Genomic DNA, 17212 nt, shown 5'->3' on the forward strand with positions numbered 1-17212 from the left:
TTCGCGTCCCGCGTTATATGGTTCGCCCGATTCAATGCGCTTTCATTGGTTCGCGAGTCGCATTCGATACCCGCGACACGATTGCCGAGCAGCGGTGTATGAACCCCACATTCCCATTAATTTTGGAAGCAACGAAGAAATCGGAAGCAATTTAACCTCGCGTGGCCTTTTTCCTTTAGTGACTCTCTTTCCCGTGCAACCATCACTAGGGCGGTCACGTTCATCTTTCCCCGATGGATTCATCTCGGTGGTTCATCTTTCCCCGCTGATTGCCATGCACGGTGTGATAGTATAGGTCTTCAGAGGTGACCATGCAAGTTATCAAATCGTCTAATCATGAATCAGCTTACACTAACTCCGCATTGCTTAGCTCATGATGATATGACCCTACGCCGCGTACCTCCACCGTGTCACGATCAGTGCCTCAATCTCCTTTTACTATCACCCGCGTAGGACCAACGTCCTTTCTGTGCAAATGCGGGGCAGCGCATTGATCTCCTCCTTCAGTTCATAATCCGTTTGCATTGCAAAGCGCGTCAGCATCGAAGGTCCTCCGTGACGGCAACTTGCGTCGGCGCCCGCCCAGCTCTACCGCAGCTGCACGCTTTCCCTTGCATGTGACCGACATTGACCACCATCAGACCAGTTCGTTCAGTAAATTCGCTGCGGGCGCTTCCGCCTCCTTCACCCGAGGTCAGCAGCCACCGGAAGTGGACCGACCCGCAAACCTCATAGCGCGCGAGCGTCTGAAATCTCGATTTCATCGTCCGCGAGTGGCTCGAGCATCGCGCGTCTCAAGATTCTGCCCCGAGGCCTCCTTATCGCATGATACTAGCCACCGCGTCGCGGGAAGTGCCGGAGGTCGCGCCTGGGAGACCACGCAAAACGCCGTCGCTACTACCGTCGTCATGGTTCCACAATTGACGCAACGGCCGACGTCAGGCCGCCGCGCGGCGCTCCGGTCGAGACGTTCAAAAACCGGTCGTCGTCTGCGGTCGACGAACGAGAAGCCAGCTGCGCGCCAATCTCGAAACAACCATGTGTGACTCCGCTGCGTCGAGGAGAGAGCACCGGTGCGTCGTCGCTATGATCCCGACCGAGAGCGTCAAGTCGGTCTGGAGGCAGGTTCTCGACTACTTTTCTCCAACCGTAGTCGCCACCGACTCGGGCAAGGGCAGCGATGGGGACCAACTGCGCTCGTTCGAGCAGGCGCCCGAGTTCCTGCGCCAGAACCCGTTCATACGCACGGGTTACCGCTGCAACATGGCGCTGCCCCGGTGCGCGCTGAGCGCATTCGAGTGGAACAACGAGACGCTCAACATCTGGACGCACTTCTCCGGGTTCTTCGTCATGCTGGCCTTATTCGTGCACGACCTGATCTGGCGGCTGGACGAGGTGTCTCCGTCGCCGGCGGACCGCGGCATCTGCATCGCCCTGTGCGTCACGTACATGACCACTCTGCTACTGTCCGTGGTGTACCACACGTTCAACTGCCACTCGGAGACCTGCTATCATTCACTGCTCAAGTGGGACGTGCTGGGCGTGACGCTCAGTTTGAGCATGACTTTCCTCTCGGGCGTCCACTTCGCTTTCAGCTGCAAGCCCTGGCTCGAGGGACTCTACAGTGGCGTTGAACTCCTGCTCGTCGCAATCGTGCTGGTGCTCAACTTCGCGCCACGCTTCGCCAGCCGCGCCGAGTTCGAGCCAGCTCGTCTTGTGGTTCTCAGCTCGCTCGTGGTGTTCGGCCTGGTGCCCACAGCCCACTGGTTCGCGCTCAACGGCGGCCTCGATGCTCCCATCGTGCGCCTGCTCCTGCCCCGTATCGTGGTGCTGTTCGCCCTCATGGGAGCGGCGTTCGCCGTCTACCGGTTCAAGCTGCCCGAGCGCCTATGGCCTGGTCGCGTGGACTACGTCTTCTCGAGCCACCAGATCTGGCACGTAATCGTGTTCCTGGCACTTGTCTGGTGGCACGAGACCGGATTCCTGTACCTCAACTTCATGCGCGGACAACAGTGTGCTGTGCCCGTCGTCGCCGACTTGTGATGTGCATTTCGAAGATGTACGGATAGGCTTCGTCGGAGACAGACTGGGAAGTCAACCATCTTTGAGTTGCCGATCCGCGTTGCATCACGAAGCGGAAGGCTTCGTCCTCAATGGCCTGGCGCCCTCTTTACACCCGGGCATCGTTACAGAGACTGCGACCTGTTCCAACGCTGCTAGGAAAGGGACCCTAATGGTGTCGCGTGTGACCGCCGGCCTGTCTTCATCGCGATGCGGATGGGCTATACGAACTCACGTGCTCTTCCTGCTGTGGCAAGTCAACCGCCCGGAAACACGAACTGTACATAGTTCAGAGCGCGCGCTGATCATCGTTTCATCTAATCAGCTTTAGGTTATGAGATTTAGTGTTTGTAGAAAGTAACGCGCGCGTTGCATTAGGCCTAGAATTTGTGCTGCCTGTCCGGTCCGGAGAGCAGTACCAACTGTGTTTCAAGTTGGTACAAAAGTTTTCAACGCACGCAAATTCTAGCCCGTAACGGGACCTTAGTCCCAGAGTATGATCTCTCGAAGTTCTGCTTGTGTATTGCGCAAGCATGATCAGTTCCTATCATTTGTACAGTCGGAAAAACCAATTTCAGTCGAGCTGGGAAAAGAAAAAGTGCATAAGAAATTTTGTCGAATTTTCGACAAAGTAACAGTGGGACATTATTACCCAGGCAGTATGAAATGAACGTTTTCCCGCTGTCTTATTTCGTGCCCGGTTGAAATTGGGGCTCTGCACTTTCTAGCATTCACCCATTCACTCAATGGTCATCTGTACTTTCGTCTACCCGACGTCAAAAGATTTTTCTTTCTGCGCCCATGAGGCGCAGAAAGAAAAAAACCCATTTTATAACGACCGAACGCGAAAGTTAAGTCCATAAAGTGACTAATTTCTAGTCGCATAATGTGACCACGTGGAATATTCTTGTCGTTTTTATGACTAGTATGTTCTTTAAACCTTTGACGCCGGGTGGAACCTTCCTCTCTTCTGACATTAGCGACGCTGGCGTCGTAGCGAACGGGCAAACTTTCCTTAAAAAGCAGCATGACTGTTTTGAAAGTGTTCGTGAAAAATATGGCGTGCCCTCGGAGTTCCCCGTCTGGTGCGGGTATCTCGATCGCAGGGCACACCTCCTCTGTATTTTCCCGCAGTGCGGGAAGGAGAAATTATGAGACGTCTCGAACGCTGTTCAGTGCACAGGGGCGAAGAACAAACGAAGAAAAAAACCTCCTCGGCCGACGCTCACGGCAACGCGCGCCGATCAAGGCCGTCGTCTGCGGTGGCACCGCCGCTCATTTCCTTCTGTGAAGGGCAACCTGCGTAATACTCTCACGCAAAACTGCGTGGCCTTCGCCCCCCTCTGTATAGAATATTCCAATTGCCTCGTGAGGCTGGGCTTCGAATAAAAGCAGCCTACGTCAAACGCTGTCTCTTGTGTCTTAATTCCTATCTTGATCTCTTCGCAACGACCATTACACGTACACGTACTTTACGGCTGTACCACGACAAGCTCTTTACAAAATGATCGACGACGTGACGCTGTGTAGCCTTCTTCCTAATCTGCGGGCTGCCCCGGCCCATTAAGCCTTAGGCCTTGCGACTTTTCAGCGTTTGGTTCAACACTAAGTAGCAGCCTCCTGCCGCACAGCTTTTTATGAAATCACATCGGCAATCAGCGCACAGTGCGAGATTCCACGGGAGAAAGAGGTCCTCAAATTCTGTCCGCGTCTTTTAAGTACCCTTATTCGCGCCGTTGCGCGCCGCCTTGTCACTAATTTGCTCTCTTTGATGATGAAAAGACGCCGCTTCAGGCGTTATGATGGTACGACAAAAAGAAAAGGATGAGAATAATTATAACCTTTATGTGGAAAGGCCAGTTCTGGTGCGAGACTGGTCTGAGTGGTTTTACACTACTTTCCGAGCATCCGACGGGTCCGCGGAACTTTTGCCAGCACCCAAGGCATACTCGGCCATACTAGAAAACTATAGAGGAAGAAGAATGCGATATCCCCCACCGCACAGTTCTCTCACCAGAGAGGAAACTGTCATATGGAGACAATTACAGACGGGTTCATACCGAAACCTACACATACTAAACAAAATGCACCCTACCTTATACGCTGACAGATGTCCGTGGTGCTATGAAAAACCAACACTGTACCACATCACATGGGCATGTCAAAACATAGATGTGGTCCCCAAAATTCGAAACCCGAGTGCGGAGCAATGGGAGACTCTGCTGTCCAGCGACCGCTGCGAAGACAAGAAAGGTCTGCTACAGCGAGCCCAACGGGCGGCAGCAGCCAGCGGAGCCCTGGACTGAGGGCAACCGACCATTGTAAAAAGTGGACGAAGTCGACGGAGAAGACTCTTGTGGATACAACAAGCAGACATCTCTGAAGACGTCCAAAAACCGCCAAATAATATAGGACTAAATAAAGTTTTTCCTCCTCCTCCTCCTCGCATTATACCGAATCATTTCGCCTTGAAGCCGGTCACCAAACATACATAAACATTCACATAATTTTGTTCGTTTGCTCAGCCGATAAGTACATAAATTTCAAACGCCGCTATTCTCACACGTGAACAAATATTTCCCCAAAAGCAGCGTACTTCACATTTCACTCGTCCAGTGGAGCCCTCAATATTCTATAATGATCAAACGCCACTGTGACCTTGAACTTCATTCGGAAGTGCCTTGCTGCATACTACTGAGAAGCAATGAAAAAAAAAAAAAATTGAGGGGCGAAAGCCTCATTTGTCTCTCATCGATTGCCTCCTTTCGGCGTTCGTTGCGGTGCTACATAAAATTACAGTTCGTTTACAGGAAAGGTACGGACTTTAGAGAGCGTGCAAGCGCAGGCACTGAAAATATGCCTTGGACTGCCCAGATGCACCTCTAACAAAGGCACAATTGAAGAGGCACACGCTCGCCCAATGTCCATATACTTGTCACACGAACCACTTCGTGTATATTTACGAGCACTTACAAGACACCGTTTTCACCCACTCAGCAAGATTCTGGATGAGAGGCCGGACTGCAGTTTTACAACTGCACTCCGCTGCCATCAGTCGCAAGTACCGACAGGATATGCCCTCCCATATCATCCCACCCAACCACCATGGACGATGGATAAACCTTTTGTGCACCTTCGTGTTCCCAGAATACTAAAGAAATCAATGGTACCAATTAGTGGACTCAAACAACTTACTCTGGCACACATCTGGTCAGAATATCCCAGTTATATTCACATATACACTGATGGATCTGTGTCAGCACAGGCATCCGCTGCAGCTGTGGTCATACCAGCTCGGAAAACGACTCTGCATTTCCTTTTGGGACATACCTCTACATCAACCGCTGCCGAACTTGTAGCCATTCGAGAATCTATTCGCTATATATGTGGGGAACCACCTCAAAAATGGTGTATATTCACGGACTCGAAGACTGCATTACAAATTTTGGAAAACTTCTTACGCCACACTGCCTATCAGTCCCTGGCACTAAACATTATGGATCTCATCACATCTGCCCAGCTGCAAGGCCACACGATAATGTTTCAATGGATTCCTGCCCACTGCGGCCTCCATGGGAATGAGCAGGCCGATGTTGAAGCGAAAAGCGCACTCATCAATGGCTTCCAAACAGCTGTGCCTTTTTCAAGAGCGGATACGACGTGTCTTCTAAAGAGTTATATGAATATTGCTACAGCAGCTTACTGGGCTCAACCAGACGCCCGACACATCCGTCTAAGAAGGCTTGATCGAACATTTAAATTTTATGTTCCGCGTGATATTCCGCGTCATCAGACATGCTTGATACATCGACTTCGTTTAAACGTGGCTTTCACGCGCAAATACTTACATTTAATTGGACAGCTGGACTCACCGGAATGTTTAACTTGTGGCATCCCAGAGACTGTGGACCATGTATTATTGGTGTGCCCAGAGTATGCGAACGAAAGAAATGTGCTAGCTGCTTCCTTGAAACGTTTAGACAAGAGGCCTCTGTCGGAGGAACTGCTGCTGGGCGCTTGGCAGGACAAGGGGAAGGGCGTCCAGGCAGTGCGCGCTCTTTGCCGTTATTTGAGCGCCAGCGGACTTGATTCACGTTTGTAAAGCAAGCTGCTGTGTCTGTATATATATTTCATATGCCTTCTCCCACATCGTCACCCATCATGACCTTCTTTCTTCTCTCCTTCCCCTTCCCCAGTGCAGAGTAGCAGGCCAGATTTGAATTATTCGGGCCAACCTCTCTGCCTTTTCCTTTCAATAAATCCATCTATCTATCTGCGGGGCAGCAAAATGCGGCACGAACAAAAACGACATAAAAAAACATAAAAATTAGCCGAATCCGACCTTTTCTCCCTAAAAAAGGTGCTTTTTATGAAGTTGATGGCAAATGTAAAATGTATTAAGCTTGCAGACAAAGCAACTATTATTTTCTCTCGTCAAGAGCAGGCACTGTTTTTTTATCGCGGATGCGGAGAGCGCAAACAAGAGCTGTAGCTTTGGTAGTGTTGCACTTGATGTATGAAACGGAGTATAGTCACTGCCACTTGCGGCGGGGGCTAGCCTGCCACCGTATTTTATCTGTTGTTGGCCGTCATTGCACCCACTACCGCTTCGGTGGTGGACGACGGCTGTTGCGGCGCGCGTCTTTTTCTCCCTCTTCTTTTTCTTTCTTTGTCTGTCCGCACGAGGCAGCGGAGGTTGTTGTTGTTGTGGCAGTAGGAAGAAGGAAAAGAAAATGCACGGGCCTGCTACTGGCTCTGTGGTTGAGCCACCTTCGCTGCCTCGTGCGGACAGAAGAGAGAAAGTAGAGAAGAAAGAAAAAGAAGAGGAGGAGAAAGACGCGCGCCGCAAGAGCCATCATCCACCACCTAAGCACTGGCGGGTGCAATGACGGCCTACAACAGATAAAATTCGGTGGCTGGCTAGCCCCCACCGCAAGCGGCGTGCATTTTCCCGTGCATTTTCTTTTCCTTCTTCCTACAGCCACAGCAACACACATCAATTTTTTCTGGGTTTTCTAGCATGACCAGAGACCGTGCGTTGTGGGTTATTGAACTATTTTTTGTGGTTCCACAACGCGTAAACTAAGTAAACGAATTTACTCAACTGTGGTGCATTGGAAGACGTGTCGGTGCTGTTGTGCTTGTTCAATTTTGAGTAAATTCTTAAAAAAAAAAAAAATTAAGCGCCCTCGAAAGCGGCTAGGAAACATTTAGCTACATAAAAACTTCTTAGAAAATCGGAAATCTTCTATCAGATTGGGCAATGAATAATTCGGACCCCTCGATATTGGAACCCGAGGAACGTCTCGAGAAGCTGTTTTCTCTCCACTGCTTTTTAACTTTGCCCTCAGAGGCCTCCTAGAGAAGATCAACGTCGTGGATGGCATACGCCACGCCATCTACGTGGACGACATTACCATCTGGTCGTCCCGGGGCAACCTATGGCAGATGGAGGAGGCCCTCTGAGAGGCCGTCTCGGTAGTTGAAAACTACGCTCGGGAGTGTGGGAGTGCACTCCGAATAAATCAGAACTTTTGCACATTGCAAATCATAAAGACCAAGGACAAAACATACACATTCACATTAATGGTATACCGATACCAGAGGTGGACACTTCTGGTATTGGGTTTACAAATTAATAACCGGGGTAACAATGCCACGGCCCTGAAAAAATCAGAGTCCATCTGCGAACAAATTAGTAGGATGATTGGCATGATACCCGGCAGGCACGGTGGATTTCTTGAACAAGAAACCGTTCGCTTGGATCAGGCGTTCGTCGCCAGTCGTGTGGTGTACGTGGCTCCCTACCTCAAGCTGAGGAAGAGCGACCATGGTACACTCGATGCGATGATTCGGGCAGCGATTAAAAAGGCTCTAGGACTGCCGGCCAGAGCGTCTACGGAGCGCCTGCTCCAACTTGGGATTCATAATAAAATAGGGAAACTGATTGAGGCCCATAGAGCAAGCCAAATTGCTTGGCTGTCGGTGACCAGCACCGGCAGGTAAGTCCTCCGAGACCTCAACATTAGGCCTCTCCCCACCGCCGAAAACAGAGTGGAAATACCGGAAGTGTGAAAAAAATACTTTGACGGGTAAGCCACTCTCCAAAAACATTAATTGTGAGTATAATCAGGGGAGACGTGAGCCAGGCCAAAAGTTATACAAAATAACTACGGCAGTAAGACAGGCACATATTACGGGAATACAGCGGGTCCCACGAGGGCGGCATCTGCACCATTGCTGTTGTGCACGAAGGAAGGCAGGTAAACGGGCTCTCGGTAAAGACGCGCCAATGTTGGAAGAATTAAGTGACGCACTCCGACGCAGCGTACATAATGACAGACTCGCAACAGGCCTGCCGAAATCACGTGCGGGGTATAACAGCGCCACTCGCCCGCAGAATATTATTAGCACATACGAGCAGTTCAGATTCGGATACTAGTAAAAAACAGATTATATGGGTGCCCGATCACCAGGGGGTGGAGGGGAATGAGACCGCTCACGCGGCTGCCCGGGCGTTCAGCTCCCCCGGGGTTGCGCTCAATCCTCCGGTATATTACAAACCATTTACGCCTCTGCAGGAGGGCACTCCCGGGACCAAAGGTCTCGACAGATCTGAGGAGTGCCATCTTAGACGACTCTAAACGGGGCGTTTTCTAAATCCCGCCATACTAAAACACGTGGACCCGACATTCACGGGTAGATGCAAATTCTGCGGACAGTATGTTGACCTACTGTATACCACATGGTGTAGGCCTGCCAGCAAAACACAAATATAAAAGCTATAAGATAGCCAACTAGGGAGGGGCAGGAGGCGGCCTTGTCCATCTCGGACTTGGAGGCCCAGCGTGCCCTGGTCCAGAGAGCTCGGGCAGCGGCGGCGGTCAATGGCGTCCCGGAATAGGGTCTGCCACCCAGCGCCATAACCATACGCATCTCCCGTTCTCAAATCATTTCAGTGTCAATGAATGTTTTCTCCTCCCCCTTTACTTATTGCTGGGTCTTCCAGCATGGCCAGAGACCACGATGGAGGCGAAACGAAGAGGTGTCGTGTGCTGTGCGATGTCAGCGCACGTTAAAGATCCCCAGGTGGTCGAAATTGCTCCGCAGCCCTCCACTACGGCTCCTTTTTCTCTCTTTCCACTTTCCCTCCCACCTTCCTCCCTTACCTCCCGGCGCGGTTGCGGTGTCCGCAGAAATCAAGTGAGACAGTTACCGCGCTTTTCCCTTCCTATAAATAAATCAATCAGACCACGCGTGGTGGGTTATTGTGCTTTTTTGTGGCCCACGTGGAACATGTGTCGGTACTGTTGTTTGCTGGACTAATTCAATGTTGAGTAAATAATTCTTTAACTTTTCTGTCTATCACTTCGAGCAGGCTAAAGGTACATATTACTCTGGTAGACGGCTCTACCTTGCCTGGTATACTGTTACCCGTGTAGCAATCGCAACGACATTTATTTATTTTCTTAAATCGAACAGAGAAACAGTGTAAAGTTCATCGCCAAAGTTCAGGAATATTCTCTTGACCTCCTCAACTGATCAGCTGCTGGTTGGTCATCGACTGATGCTTTTCACCAGATTAGCCGTCTCTCTCTAATAGAGCAATCATGACGAACTTAATATGTTGACTAGCGCATAGCTCGGCGCATTCGGGACTACTCGAAGCCTCAATAGCTTTGCTCCCAGTCCATCGCACTGTGGAGTTCACATTCCTTCAAGAAAATTTGTTGCAGAATTACATTTGGTTCACTGAAGCGCTACGAGACGAAGCCGAAGAAACAAAAATCGTATCGTATGACCCGTCGCAAGCGTTCCAACTCTTTTTCAGCGCACTATTTCAATGCTCTCAGTTTTATAGAGGTGGTGACGGTTCGGCGCACACAGTTTATTTGCTCATGAGCAGTCGTGCGTCCCAGCTGTTTTAAACTTTACACAGACGCGCTCCCTTATCGTTGAGCTCACAGCACTGTTCAATCTATAAAAATGATGATATTATTATTATTATTATTATTATTATTATTATTATTATTATTATTATTATTATTATTATTATTATTATTATTATTATTATTATTATTATTATTATTATTATTATTATTATTATTATTATTATTTATTATTATTATTCCTCCCTGAGTGGCCGAGTGGTTAGCGTAGAAAGCTACGGAGTAAGAGGTGCCGAGTTCGAATCGCGCCAGAGGTGCAGTTTTTTTATACAGTAAGCTTGTTGAGCCTTCGATGTGGCCGATGGGTTGCATATACAAGGACTTTCGTGGGAAGCTTTACGACGATATGCTTCATCCCTCTGAACTGACGCAAAATTGCAGTGGCCCCTAATTTGGATATCTATTATCAAAACGCCCGAGGTCTTCGGACTAAGGGATCAGAATTTTTTTCTAGCGTCTTGTCCTCTTGTTATACCGCTGTTGTGGTTACCGAAACCTGGCTGTCAAGTGATATTCCTTCCAATGATTTCTTTCCAAATAATTACTCTGTTTTTCGTAGCGACCGCCCTGAAACAGGTCCCAAATCAAGAGGAGGTGGAGTGCTCATTGCTATTGACAGTTTTGTGAAGTGTGTTCGACGTTCCGATCTGGAAACTGTTGAAGAATGTGTGTGGCTCGAGCTCACTTTAAATCGACATGAAAAACTTTTACTTGCAGCTTTCTACATTCCTCCGAATCTACCTCCTTCAGCCTATGATGATGTTCTGCTCTCAATCGAACATGTTATAACCCGTCATAGCAAACACAAACTTCTTATTTTAGGTGATTTTAATACTCCTGGTATCAACTGGAACTCACTTATTTCTTCTCACAACAATCATTACATATTAAGTAAGTGTAACGCTCTACTTGATTTCATAGCCTTTAACTCTTTGCAGCAACACAATTTCATTGAAAACTGTTGCGGTAATATTCTTGACATCTGTCTATCGAATTTTGAAAGTGTTCGAGTCTCGAGTTCGGACATACCGCTGACTCGCTGTGACAAATTTCACCCTCCGCTTCTAGTTACTACTGCTGTCTCTGCCTCACCTTCTACTAACTCAGATCGGGTGGGGAATTCGCCCCGTTTCGCGTATGCACGTGGTGATTATGTCGGTCTTTTCAATTTCTTCTCTTCCGTCGACTGGTCCCTTTTAAATGACATTAATGATTCAGATGGACAAGTCAGTCGCTTTACAGAAATAGTTCTTGATGGTATGCGTCGGTACATACCTTTGCATACTCCTACGCGTAGGAAGTTCCCTTCCTGGTTTTCAAGGGAACTAATAACGGCGTTAAAGCTCAAGGAACGGGCCCATCGTAAAGCGAAACGCCCTGGGTTTCACAATTGGGCAGATGAGTTTCGCCGTGTGCGTTCTCTTTGCAAACGCTTATACAAGCGGGACTACGACTCCTATCTTGAGTCTTTAGAGAGGTATGCCTCAAATCGTCCTAGTCAGTTCTGGCGTTACGTTCGCAAGCGTTCCATTAAATCAGATTTAAGTATCAGCTTAGTTGACTCTCAGGGTTCGGAAATTCGGGATGTTGCCGACAGTTTTGCACAACATTTTTCCTCCGTTTACAAACATCCACATTGTGATTCCGTTTGCCTCCCATCTGGTGCACTATCTAATTCCATTCTCTTTGACGAGGAGTTGATAACTGAGAGTCTTAAGCGTCTGAGACCATCTTTGTCTCCTGGACCTGATGGCATTCCAGCTGCCATAATAAAAGCCTTCAGTTATATCTTCGTACCAGTACTGACTGCCATATTTAATAACTGTTTAAAAAATGCTGCCTTTCCTCGCGTGTGGAAAATGGCACGCGTGTTTCCTGTCTTCAAGTCTGGAAACAAAACTGATGTTTCCAATTATCGTCCGATTTCTCTTCTATGTGCAACCTCTAAGCTTTTCGAATTAGCTTTGCATAGCGTACTTTCCTTCCATCTCAAACATATCATAGTACCGAATCAACATGGCTTCATGTCGGGTCGCTCTACTTCCACCAACCTAGTCACGTTTATGACGTATGCCTCTGCAGCAGTCCTTCAGAGGGGTCAGGTTGACACTGTGTACTGTGATATGAGCAAAGCTTTCGACGTTGTTACTCACTCACTACTTCTTGAAAAACTTCTACTCTCTGGCGTTGAAGTCTCACTCGTAGCCCTCCTACGCAACTATCTCCTTGATCGCTTCTGCTTTGTCAGTGTCAATGGACAGACTTCTTTCGTTTACCCTGCAACGAGTGGAGTTCCTCAAGGTTCAGTACTAGGCCCGCTTCTCTTCTCCGTTTTTATTAATGATGTTTCCTCGGCGATAAAGAACTCCTCGTTTCTTCTTTATGCTGATGATATAAAAATATTCAAGGTAATACATTCTTTTCAAGATTGCGTGTTGTTGCAATCGGACATATCTGCTTTTTCTGATTGGTGTGCGATGAATCGACTTACCCTCAATTCTTCCAAAACTAGGGTTGTGTCCTTTACTCGTAAAACACATAGCTTTCTCTACCATTATTCTGTCAATTCTGTGCTGTTGGATAGGGTTGATGAAATTAATGACCTTGGTGTACTTTTTGACCGCACCCTCAGCTTCTCCTCTCACACTAAACGCATTGCTCAGCGGGCTATGCGCACACTCGGATTCGTTTGCAGACTTTCGAGAGAGTTCCATACTCCACTTCCGTTCCTAAAACTGTACCTGTCCATATGCCTCCCGGTCTTGGAGTATGCGTCGGTTGTTTGGAATGGCACTTGCAAATCGAACTTGGACAAGGTTGACAGAGTACAAAAAAAAAAATTTTACGGATATTTCATTATCGCTTTCCTTTCGCAACTTCCCCCTCTCGCTCCACCAGGAGCGCCCAACTGAATCTTCCTTCCCTTCACTACCGTCGTATCAGACTTGATATCATATTTCTGTACAAACTCCTTCATGGCCACATTATGTGCCCTCAGCTCTTAGAGTACATCCTACTGCGCGTTCCGCGAAAGAGCATGAGGGAATTCAGACCATTTCAGGTTTCTCCTCTTCATTCCCACTCCCCTCTGGACAGGATGCAGTGGTTATTTAACTCTTTTTGTCCTCACCTTGACATCTTCCAAAACTCGCTCTGTTCATTTACATTGGATGTTCGTAGCGTTGTATTCTAAATAGTACTTTATCACATATAACTCCCACTTTCTAGCCTTAAATTGTATTTACTTCACTTTTTGCTTTTTCTCCTGTTCAATGCTGTCTGTATCTTGAACTACTTTTTATCCGTTTCTTGATTATATTTCAACTTTAAACTTTATATTCGAATCTTACTGTCCCTTGTTCAATTTTACTTCTTTATTGTATTATTCTGTATTTCTAGCCTGTGTTTTAAGTACCATGCACTTGTTGCGCCTGGAATGGTTGTTTATTTTATGTATATTTCTATATTACTATAATCAATGTCAGTCATCTGTTTTTTTTTTTTTCTCTTCTACCTACCGTTCTTTTTTTTTTTCTTTATTTCCTGGTGTGCTAAAAAATTCTCTCACTGTGTATATAAGTGATGATACTCATTGTTTGCTTAATTTCCGTGATACTTTTCGTCTCAGTTTCATTTCATGTATTATTTATTTCTTTTTTTTTTGTGTTCTCTCTGTGTGTGTAAACATGTTTGTGCTTTTTCATTTTTTTTTGTGCTGCAGCACAAAGACCACATGGTTGTTCCTGCGCACATTAAATAAAGATTGATTGATTGATTGATTGATTGATTGATTGATTATTATTATTATTGTGATAGACAAAAAAGTTGAGTTTATGAGTGCGAATTAGAACAATACTTTAAACTTGCTGTTTGTGTCTTTTTTTTTATTTGTCTTCAGTTTATGTGTTAGCGACAAAAAAGACCTTCAAGGTGCTGTAGTCGGAGCCTTTGATGGCTTTCGCCAGGTTCACATGATTGAAGGAAGTGCACAAATCTATGCGCTATTTTGAAATACCTCCTGTTACTTTTGTTATACCCCGCGTCGCGTGTGGTTACTACGATGTTGTGTCCTCTAAATTATCCAACTCATGTAATGAAACAAAACGGTGATGGTGGACTCGAAACATTTAAAGGCGACCGCATTCCGGACCCGGCGTCTCGGTCTGGCAGAGCTGTTGCGCGTTTCGTCTACCAACGTTGGCATGATACAACAAGTTAAGTTCACTCCTTTTCACTTTCAGCTGACGAAAACGAAGAAATATGACATGCACAAAGCCTGCACTACACCAGAGAGGCTTCAAATACTTTTCGAGTTTTCCCCCTCTTTTTGAGCGCGGCCAGCGACGTTGATGTGCAGCCCTCGATCCTGTTACAGTTGGGATTCAGCGCAAACAGAGGAGGACTACAGAAACAGAAAGCACAACTATGAATTGACACTCTCTCCTCAATCTTTTCATCGAGTTGGCAAGTTCGACGATGTGCAGGTCAACAGGCTACATGCATCCATAAAGGGCACCGCCACATTTTTATGCACTCTGTTTAGCAAGTCGGGCCCCGGTTAACCATAAAGCGATAGTGCAGAAACCGCAAACGAAACTCTCCTTCATCGCTGCTAACGAGATGCTCAGGTATACGCGTCGCAGGGTTAACGCAATAATCAGGGAAAACCAGCTTTTTACTAACAGGTGCAATCGACCCTGCGTAGTATGCAGGGAAGAACGTGTTTACGAGGTCTTCTCGTTCCGTCGCAGGCACTGGCAATCACTGCGTGGGTACAGAGAACGATTCAACGCAAAGAAAGGTTTACCAGATTATCTCGCTATAGCCACTTTTGAGTTCCCCGATAGGAAGCCCATGCTATCCGTGCAGAACAAGAAAATTGCTCAGCCATCATGCACAACAAGGTTTACACCTCCCTCACCCCACTCCCTGCCCTCTGATGTCCTTCTCCCATGGAAGAAAAATCGCAAATCCAGTCCTTTTCCTTAATCTGACTGAACAATGCGTTTTTTTAGCAGTGGTAGCGGCTAGAATAGCGAAATGGAGGCAGTGGGCTTCGAATAAGTGAAGTTCTCGAGCACACTAACATTCCTGGTTTAAAGGCTTTAATTAAGAAATTGTATTGTGCGCTTATTCTCCTAATTACATGTTTTTCTTAATCGTACAGCGCTTCGTTGCGAACTTCTATGTGCATTACTACACAAACCCACTGGGTGCCTGCTTTGAACGTGTTCGACACGATGATTTCGGCCTTGGATGCCTCCATGCGAACGCACTATTTTGGTCGATCAGGGCAAGAGAAGCCATTTTGTTTCCCCAAGATTACGTAGGCGTCTGTAAAAGTAGTATTTCAACGTTCGTGATGTTGATCACGTGATTTCATGGCCAATAAAATAAAATAAAAATGATGCAGTCAAGAATAATGTGGCGCATAGAATGCGGTATTTGACCCAATATGGCGTAGCTGTAATCACTTAAAATGCGTGGCTGAAGATCGGTGTACTGCGTTATTCACTGTACAAAAGAAGCAGCTTGAAAGGGAACATGTGAACCTATGGCAATACGGGCGAATCGAGCGCCTATGGCTGCTTTAGGAACGATGACGCTTGCGAGGAAATTTCAGAACAGTAAGAATTTTAAGAGTAATGACTGTGACTTTAAATACAGGATATCAGCCTACTTTTAGGTAGCCCGGACCGGGCTGAGAAACGTGCTGCTTCACAGGTCCTGGGCCGGGGTCGAGCTCGGAGCCACGGGCCTGGATCGGGCCTGAGCTCGACCGGGTCCTGATCAAGTCGATCGTGCGTACAATTTTTCATTAATTTGTTGCAGGGTGAAATATATCTGGGGATATTAGTGACAAGGATAAAACAGGGTCATGGTGTTTTCTGAGAGAAAATTTACTCAACGCTTATATTTATTTGTCTGGTATTGTTTCATTTTTCAAGCGCGATTAAACTTGCCAGCAGCACTTCTGTTTGTTTTTTCTCCCGCCCTAAACGGCTATGAAATGAAGAAATCCCGGCGCTGAAATCTTTCCAGTAGTATACTTTTCTGTTGGCGTGGAATGAGGTTGCGTACTAGTAGAAAGTCTTTCATTCTCTGATAAAAAGAAAACACATAATTGATTGATTGACTGAATTAATTAATTTTTAGCCTCACTCACAGAGTTATGTTCACATATAGCTTCGGGCTTGTACGCCCTTTGAACAACAAGAAAACAAATTAGAAAGAAAACGGCAGAAAGAAAAGAGCAGGTGGCAGCACTACGCTCTTACGACTCATTTGCTCGACTGCATTCATCTACTAAAGTAGACATCACAGCTGGATTCGGCTGTTTCAACTATCAGCGAGCGCATGTTGTCAGATCTATAGCAGACGGCGCTCAGCACCTGCTCGCTTTTCCGTTGCTGCTCACGACCGGCCATTTGAAGCGTCATAAGAATCGTGGGAAAATTTTAATTCGATTGCTCGACGGGCCTACTGCGGCCTTCTGTTCCAAGATAGTTTTCAATTGTCCGTTTTCGCTCCAAGAAACAAACCTCGAGAAACGTCGATGGAGAAGAGCTAGCATACTGCAGGTCTAGGAAACTTGGTGTCTTCCGATACATACCACGCTATAAATAGGTACTTTACTTTTAGGACCACCCCGCCGCAGTGGCGTAGTGGTTACGGCGTTCGAATACTGTGCCCAAGGTTGCGCAATCGAATCCCGGCCTCGGCGGCCGCTTTTCCACAGAGGCGAAAAGCAAGGCGCCCGTGTGCTGTGCGATGTCAGTGCACGTTAAAGAACCACAGGTGGTCGAAATCTCCGGAGCCCTCCACTACGGCGTCTCTCATAGCCTGAGTCGCTTTTGGGAGGACGTTAAAACCCACGAAACCAAACTTTTCGGCTGTACTATAAAAATGCGGCCAGTGTGGCAATGAATTCGAAAAGCGAAATCGTGCTTACTGAAAAAAAAAAAAAAGAAGAAAGAACTAGCGCAGATTTAATAATGGTTTTGCATTTAATATCACAGAGCGTAAAAACGTACGCACGCACGCGTTCGTTCGTTCGTTCGTTCGTTCGTTCGTGCGTTCGTTCGTGCGTGCGCGCGCGCGCGCGCGCGTGTGTGTGTGTGTGTGTGTGTGTGTGTGTGTGTGTGTGTGTGTGTGTGTGTGTGTGTGTGTGTGTGTGTGTGTGTGTGTGTGTGTGTGTGTGT

At 47.3% G+C, this 17212-nt stretch overlaps 1 protein-coding gene across 1 annotated transcript; it reads left to right on the forward strand.

The window, feature by feature from the left end:
• Window positions 1-1018: 1018 nt before the first annotated feature.
• LOC146182411 (progestin and adipoQ receptor family member 3) lies at window positions 1019-3458 on the forward strand. Its single transcript, XM_084575998.1, has one exon. It carries the CDS (start codon window positions 1039-1041, stop codon window positions 2041-2043), a length of 1005 nt encoding a protein of 334 aa, XP_084432124.1. The 5' UTR covers window positions 1019-1038; the 3' UTR covers window positions 2044-3458.
• The last annotated feature ends 13754 nt before the right edge of the window (window positions 3459-17212 follow it).

Source organism: Amblyomma maculatum, chromosome 8, assembly GCF_055883805.1.
Source record: "Amblyomma maculatum isolate TAMU_Amacu chromosome 8, ASM5588380v1, whole genome shotgun sequence".
NCBI classification, from domain to species: Eukaryota; Metazoa; Arthropoda; class Arachnida; order Ixodida; family Ixodidae; genus Amblyomma; species Amblyomma maculatum.